The sequence below is a fragment of the Conger conger genome, chromosome 7 (genome assembly GCF_963514075.1).
Source record: "Conger conger chromosome 7, fConCon1.1, whole genome shotgun sequence".
NCBI lineage: Eukaryota > Metazoa > Chordata > Actinopteri > Anguilliformes > Congridae > Conger > Conger conger.
Window position 1 is genome coordinate 7,718,921 of NC_083766.1, and position 8,684 is coordinate 7,727,604.

Here is an 8,684-nt window from a genome sequence, read left to right on the forward strand (position 1 = left end):
TGCCTTGCATGGCAGGCAATCGCCGTCGGTGTGTGAGTGTGTGTGTGAATGGGTGAATGAGAAGCATCAATTGTACAGCGCTTTGGATAAAGGCGCTATATAAATGCCAACTATTTACCATTTACCATTTACCATGTGGTGTGAGGTGCGGGGTCTTATCTCAACCTGAATTGTTGGCCGTTGCAGACCATTGCTTTGACCGAAGCCAAGTGAACTGGAATGTGAGCAAAATGTGAGAGTGGACCAGCAAATGGCAATGTGAGCAGTCAGGGCTTTGGACACCTCAGTCTCACACTGGATGCCTTCTTGCATCATAAAGTATTCGTCAGGCTCTCCTGTTCTCATATGTGACCGTCCCCACCTCTCTACATGTTTAAGAAATATTAGTAAAAATTTAGCAGACAATATTAACCCGGTTGTTTCAGTTTGGGTTACCAGTTCATCGCCTTAACCACAGCTCCTCTCTGCCATTGCACGCACATCCTCCCAGAGTGATTTTTGAGCTCTCTCGTTGACCCCCGTCCCTTCTCCGTAACCCCCCCTTTCGCGCAGGGCATCGGCTGCTACATGTTCCGCATCGACGACTACGAGGTGGTGGACGCCACCACGCACGGCAACGCGGCGCGCTTCATCAACCACTCCTGCGAGCCCAACTGCTACTCGCGCGTCATCAACGTGGAGGGCCAGAAGCACATCGTCATCTTCGCCATGCGCAAGATCTACCGCGGCGAGGAGCTCACCTACGACTACAAGTTCCCCATCGAGGCGGTCGGCAACAAGCTGCCCTGCAACTGCGGAGCCAAGAAGTGCCGCAAGTTCCTCAATTAGACGACAACCCTGTCCCCCCCCCCGACCCGACCCGACCCCACCCCACCCCTCTCCTCTGCGCTCCGCTCCCCCCCCCCTCTTTTTACCTCCAGAGCTTGCCCGGTTCCATGGCACCCCTCTTCCTTGAGTTTCTGCACGAGGGGGAATTAGCACTGCGTGGGCCAGCTATGTTGGTGTCGCGTCAGCGCGCAGCTGAAGATGGGGCAAGGGAGGTCCTGGGGTGTTTGCACTAGCTTGAAAGGCCTCTTGTTTTGTGAAGGGGTGTGTTGAGGAAGGAAGCAAATTATTTATTACTGTGCCTCATGTTTTTACAGTTCTATATATTATTTTTTTATCTCATTAGAAAGACGAGTTTAAAAAAAATAAAAATTTTAAAAAATTTAAAAAAGGAAAAATGCACAAGGTGACACGTTTGTATCACGGTGAGACCCGGGAGTCTTGGGGTTTTCCTCCATTTTGATTTATCTAATAGAACGAGTCAAATTTCAGCCCCATTCATAGGAAATCTTATCTAACACCTTACAGCTATACACATGGTACTTTGACTACTGAAACTCAAAAGAACTGACCTTTGATGCTCAACTCTCAACAATTAAGCAAACACAAAAGTAGTTTTGTTATTTTTTCAGAAGCAACCCCCCCCCCCCCCCCCCCTTTTTTCCTTACAATATTTACACCAAAGTGCAATTTTTGAAGGGAAATGCAAGAAACCTTTCTTTCTTTCTTTCTTTCTTTTTAGAGCAAAAAAAAAAAAAAAAGGAAAAAAAAGACCAATTTGGTTGTAATAATCAGAGCCCTTGCTTCCCTGACAACCTGGGCCCTTCCGAAGCTCCTCAGTGTTTGAATGTGCATTGAGGCCTGCAGAAAAAAAATAAAAATAAATAAATAAAGAGCCATGCCGGGTCTGTTTTTAAAAAAGAACTAAACTTCCATAACCGTTTTTCTTTTTCTGTCAATAAATATATGTAAATAATATATCCTTTTGTCAACCCGACTTTGACGGGTCTGGAGCAGTGTGCATTTTAGACACTAGAGGGAGTGCCAGTCCATGTTTCAGGTCTGGTTTTTATGGAATTGTGTAGACTTGCGTAGTCATGCTGATGTTCATGACGAAATCTTGCGCACGCATGCAGGTAAAAGTGCAAGGCGTGCGCTCTTAGAGGCTGCGAGGACAGGGCTTCGCTGGGCGGGGCTACTGGTGGACTCCACAGCTTTGGGACTGGGCTGTTTGACGTAGAAATATGAACAAACGACATTGTACAGTAGCAGAGCCGGTTGGCTCACACTTGTTCACTTACCTCTTTGTATCTGCTGTTCGGATTTAGTGACAGGCAGCGGGGGACGTACGCCGTTTAACACACTCTGTCTGTCCGTGTATCTGTCTGTCTTCTACGGGCAAGAAATACCCTTTCAGACCTGCAGTAAGACAATTGATTCAGTTACAGAAGAGGTCCAATTCATTTTTACCTGTGATACATTTTTCCTAGCATTTCCACAAATTGAAATTTTTTAGCAAAGATGAAAATTGAGGCTACATTGTTTAATATTTTGTTGACTTGGACTGCGTCATTGACCTTTCCCTAATTTCTACCATTCAGTGGGGAAAGACGTTCATGCTTTATTTTCTAAAATGTAAATAATATGTATATTTTTCTATAATCGAGACAAAAAAACGCACTTGCTGGTGAAAAAGCACTTAACGATGGTATTTATTTTTTTAATAAAACGAGTTGTATTTATTTTACTGGCGCCTATTTTGTAGGAAAGTGAACTGTTTACAAAGGCTAAAAGCTCGGTGTAGACTTTTTTAAATGTAGAGAGCTGCCTTATTTATTTTTTAAGAAATTCTGTTCTTGCATATTTTGCAGCCTGAATGTCTTGGTTCCAAAGACTAAAGTTGTTTTCCATCCCCATAGACTGCAGTCCACCAGTTGCTCGTGCCCGTTTTTTCAATCCATGTTGGTTTGCCTCACGCAGAAGTAGGACGTCGTTTAGTACCGACGATTGTAATTGTAGGAAAATACATTCTAATTACGTCTGTTTGAATTTTGGCAGGCTTCTGTTCGTTGCAGCCTTTCGGCCTAACAGAAGGGAAATTAAGCATACTCATAAGCCTTTAAATTCTTCAGGCTTTGTTTTTATCTTTGGTCTTTGCTCGTTAGAGGAAATTTTGAAGTACGAGTGGAACGTTTCAAGCTAACTTTGTGAATTTGTATCCAGTCCAGTTTTAAGGTAGATGTATATTTATTTTTTAGGCGCATTTATCAGTCGGATCGTGTTAGTCGTAGTACATTTGCAGCACTGCTAATAGATGGTGTTGGATATCCAATGATACGGATTTGCCCCTACACAGAGCACTGTTTCCACGGGGGCGGGGAATCCACACCAACACGTGCACCTCTTCAGCCTCTCCCTGCTAATGGGTTTTAAAGTCTGCAGAGGATCTGTAGGCTAAGGGAATTTTGAAAACACATTTAACAAATATTATTATGCCTCTTGGCTGTTTTCAGTGTGCGGCCTGAGCAGGGAGTGCAGAGGAATCTAGTTCATACCGAGCAGCTGTTTTCCTCCCCCGCCGTGGTATATTTTGTCTCAGCTATTGTAAATGTGTCTCTCTCTCAAAAAAAAAAAAAAAAGTGAGAAGCACTCCAGACCAAGGCTCATCTCCGTTACGTTGTATAATGGTCACTGTTATGAGCCGAGTGTTCCAAGTCAACCGTTTTCTGTCTCTCCACTCAGTTCTATCACTCGATATTGAATGTATTTTAAACATAGAACGATGGGACGGGATGTGTAAACATTGAACACACGAACAGTAATGGGTTTTTTTTTGGTTTGTTTTTTTTTTTTTTTTACACGTGGATGGCGTGTTAAGAGGAACAGAACTTCACAGAGAGCGTTATAGTAGCATGCAGGGATAATGGACCACTGTCATTGGTGGGAGAGGAGACGCCGAACTCGATATAATGGGAACCGAATAACGGCAGTGATGCTGCTAATCTTCGAAGGGCTTAGGTGGGAGAGGAGGAGGGGGGGCATAAGTGCTTTCATTTCGGGGTCCGTTTTAATGCAATATTGAGACCTGTCCTTCACAGTAGGGGGAGGTCGTCTGTCAGCTCTGGGTGTACAAATGGCAGACTTCATTCTGTCAAAAAAAATAATAATAAAAGAAAAAAAAATCCATTGTAGTCTTTTCTTCACCTTATCTTGTGATCCCCACAGTACCTCTGCATCTGTAGTAACTCCATCTTAACTTTCTCTATATATATACACACATACATATAAATAGCAACTTATACTTCAGTATCTACAAACTATTACAGAATGGGCAAACAATAGTTACAGTAGCAAACAGCGGCTTTACTAAAGCGAATTGCATCTTTTCTCAGTGTACACTCTCTAATGGTTTTTGTGTTACAGTATCAACTTAGATAAAGATTACCGTTGTGCTGCAGCTTGTATTTTTGGTCCCCAGTACCAGTTCTTCTGTGCCTGTGAGCGCTTCTTCTGTGGGAGTGCTACAGTTTCTCTTTTGTTTTCTAAAAAGGAACGATATTTATAGTATGAAAAATATATCTGTATAATGTGGTTGTGAACTTCTTGAGGTCAGCCATTTTGATTGTGTTTTTTTTATTGTGGTAGTGAATGTTTTTTGTTTTTTTTCTTTTTCTTTCTTTGTACATTTTTTTACAGGGATTTTAGACCGATTACTTGATGTGGTATAATTCTGTTAAATTTATGTAGGCCAGAGAAAGAAGCCTTTCCCCACACACACCCCCCCCCCCCCCCCCCATGGTAAAACCTCCAACTAAATGTTCTTCTGGCTGACCACATCTCCTCTGCTCTTATCTATCAGGACGTTTTGGTTTTATTGTTGTGGTGTCTTATGTAAGAAAATGATGATGATGATGATGATGAAGATGATGGTAATGATGTTAGTTTAAAAAAAATTATTATACATTTTGGTTTTTATGCTCGTACTATTGGTAATTTATTTTTTGCTACTTTGAATTAGTCAGTTAAGTAGATGTCTTCTGTACTCTGCTGAAGAGGGTGGATGAGTATGATTTTAATGATATATTGTTTGTATACCAGTGCTGTCATGTAAAGTATTGCAGAGGTTTGGGACTTGTGTGGAATGGCCTGGGAGGAGGGGGGGGTGGGAGTTTGGAAAAGGATTCCTTTTTTCTCTGGCCCTGAATTGAACACTCCTGTGTTTTGGTGTTTTCCCATGTGGACTCCTGAGCTCCATCATGAAGACTATTGATGATGATGATGATGATAAAGGTGACATGTCCGTATGGGTCTCCACAGTGTTCTTGTATTGCAAAAATGAAGGAAAGACCGTTATAACAAATAATAATTTTAAACCGTACTATAACTACTTAAGACTGAATGTAAAATAATGAAAAAAGAAAAAAATCTTTGTAAATAATTGTAAAAAGTAAAGTTTCTAATCATGTTTATTTTCTATGCACTTTTTTATTTAAGTGATAGTTTAAATAATAAACATATCCAGATCACTTTTTCTTCCAGTTGAGTTTTCATTTAATTGTTCCTTTGAGATCCTCTACACATCAGAAGGCATAATTCTGCTTCTGTGAGAATGTATACGTGTGTGTGTGTGTGTGTGTGTGTGTGTGTGTGTGTGTGTGTGTGTGTGAGTGAGAGAGTGAGAGAGTGAGAGAGTGAGAGAGTGAGAGAGTATAAGTCTGAGTGTCAGAGTGAGTGAGTATAAGTCTGAGTGTCAGAGTGAGTGAGTATAAGTCTGAGTCTGAGTGTCTTTCTGAAACTGGGCAATGGAGGTGGGAGGGCCCAACCTCTACCATGGACCATGGGGAGCACAATTGGACCGCAACCTAAAACAAATTTGAAATAGTTTTCAACTTTTCATTTGAATTAAGAAATTAAGCGTGATATGCAGGTGGATTACGGTTATCCTTATTTTATGATCAAGATTTGGAAAACCAACACCAATCCCCTTGAAAAATAGCCTGACAGTCAATTGACTGTCAGACAAATGTTTTGACACAGGTAAACTGGCAACTTGGCTACCGTTTTCTCTTTTGAAATCCACTTTGTTTATGAAGTATTTTGATACGCTAGCTCAGTTGTCGGCAACCCTGGTCCTAGAGAGCCGCAGCATGTGCTGACTTTCGTTGTTACTCAGTACTTAGTTAGGGCGGCCTGTAGTGGTTAAGGTACATGATTGGGACCCACAAGGTTGGTGGTCCGATTCCCGGTGTAGCCACAATAAGATCTGCACAGCCGTTTGGGCCCTTGAGCAAGGCCCTTAACCCTGCATTGCTCCAGGGGAGGATTGTCTCCTGCTTAGTCTCATCAACTGTACGTCGCTCTGGATAAGAACGTCTGCCAAATTCCAATAATGTAATGTAATGCACTTAATTAATCAATGAAAGCAGTTGATTACACGGTTAACTCACCTCATGCGGTTTCTTGGGTCTGAATCGGTTGCTTATTTTTAGGTGAAAGCAAAAACCATCACACCCGAGGCTCTCTAGGACCAGGGTTGCCGACCCTGGCGCTAGCTGTAGCTTAGGACAGGGGTGTCCAATCTTATCCAGAAAGGGCCGGTGTGCGTGCAGGTTGTTGTTTTAGCACAGGACTAAGACAGCTGATTCTACTCATCAAGGTCTTGATTAAAGACCACGATTAGTTCATTAGTATAATCAGGTGTGTTACTGCTGGGTTAAAACAAAAACCTGCACCCACGCCGGCCCTTTTAGGATAAGATTGGACACCTCTGGCCTAGGACTCTGATGTCTTCATCGACCTGGCTGCTATACCGCTGTATAATATATCTATAGGCAATATCAGTGGTTCTCAAACTCAGTCCTGGAATATGCTGATTTTCATTCCAACCACAACCATAGCCATCTAAGAATTGTAACAATCTTAATGAGGTACTTTTGATCTTCAGATGGATTATTGACCTTAAACCACATTATGCCAGAAATAGCTTTGCAAATTACAATGTTCATATTGTGCTTATTGCACCATATTGCCACCAACTGCATGAGAATTGGTAACAAATAAAAGACTGAGGTTAATTAATAGGCTCCTTATTAGGTGGTTGAACACTTTTTTTTTATCAACACAGGTTTGCCTTGTTATCATTCCAATTCTTCGTTATCTTCCAAATCGTTTAGTTTTGGTGGTCAGATGTCCACACGTTCAGCAATTAGGAGTCTACCGATTCATCTTAGTCTTTAATTTAATCGATAAAAATAAATGACCACTTTTTATGCACTTCCATCCATCCACCCATCCATCCATCCATCCATTATCTGAACCCGCTTATCCTGAACAGGGTCACAGGGGGCTGGGGCCTATCCCAGCATACATTGGGCGAAAGGCAGGAATACACCCTGGCCAGGTCGCCAGTCCATCACAGGGCACATTACTCATACTCATACTCATACTCATACTCATACCTATGGGCAATTTAGACTCTCCAATCAGCCTAACCTGCATGTATTTGGACTGGGGGAGGAAACCAGAGTACCCGGAGGAAACCCACGCAGACACGGGGAGAACATGCAAACTCCACACAGAGAGGCCCCAGCCGACGGGGATTCGAACCCAGGACCTCCTTGCTGTGAGGCGGCAGTGCTACCCACTGCACCATCCATGCCGCCTCTTTTTATGCACTTTCTCTGCAGAATTAATGCATTGTTTGCAATATAGCACCATGAGCACAATATGAACATGGGAATTGTATTATTTATGGTATGCATAGCTATCTGACAAAATGTGGTTTACGGGGGGAAATGAATCCCTCTAAACACAAAAAGCGCCCAATTAATAAAAAATTATTGGATTGCAATTGCGGTTAGAATAAAAACCAGCAAACACAGGGTTACTCCAGCACCGAGTTTGGGAACCACTGGGCTGGCTAACAGACATTGCCTGTCCTTTCATTGGACAACAACAAAGGCCTACACAGGCATATTTCCCAGGAATCTTTGTATATCAGAAAATAACACTATTACCAAAAAAAAAAAAAAAGATGACTACAAAGTATTTAACTGAATAGTTTAAACACTGTTTTCTCTGGAATGGGAATAGACTCAGACATAACCACCAATTATGTGGGCTACTAAGAAGGCATAATAACCATGATCGAGATGAGTTTTGCCTATTGAATGATATACTGTATAAAGCAAATGGCTCATTCTCCCCCCTGATATTTAACAAATGTCTCAATGGCCTGTGTATGAGCTGAGTTTATCATCGAGCCAGCTCTCTGTGAGAGGATTACCGGTGCCTGCCCGCTGTGGTCCCATCACACCACGAGCCCCAGTGTAGCTGCAGTATCTGCATCAATGGGTGGCCTGTAGCGTAGTGGTTAAGGTAAAGGACTGGGACACGCAAGGTCGGTGGTTCTAATCTCGAAGTAGTCACAATAAGATCCGCACAGCCGTTGGGCCCTTGAGCAAGGCCCTTAACCCTGCATTGCTCCAGGGGAGGATTGTCTCCTGCTTAGTCTAATCAACTGTCGCTCTGGATAAGAGCGTCTGCCAAATGCCAATAATGTAATGTAATGTAATCTCCACCACTGCACAACACACTTCCTGTGTGACCAATGGCCAATGACGGGTAGGCCAAGTGAAGACAAAATCTGTTTAAAAACAGTTAATTCTTTGACGAAATAAAACGCCTCGACTGCTGGAAGCGAACTTCCACTGATTTACAAACGGCTTGCAACGCCGTTGATTAGGCTGTTAAACAACTTGTTAAATGACGTTCTTGACCACAATGATCATATTTCTGTGAATGTTGGAGGCTATAGCTTCAGGTGCAGACTGGTACACAATACTGGGACTTCTAGACTT

At 42.5% G+C, this 8,684-nt stretch overlaps 1 protein-coding gene across 1 annotated transcript in view; it reads left to right on the forward strand.

Moving 5' to 3' along the window:
- Positions 1 to 5,351, forward strand: part of LOC133132198 (histone-lysine N-methyltransferase 2A-like) — a 63,906-nt gene extending 58,555 nt beyond the window's left edge. Inside the window, exon 35 of the mRNA XM_061247482.1 lies at positions 553 to 5,351. Coding sequence (XP_061103466.1) covers positions 553 to 828 — 276 coding nt within the window. The 3' untranslated portion in view covers positions 829 to 5,351. The remainder of the gene's footprint in view (positions 1 to 552) is intronic.
- Positions 5,352 to 8,684: the final 3,333 nt, after the last annotated feature.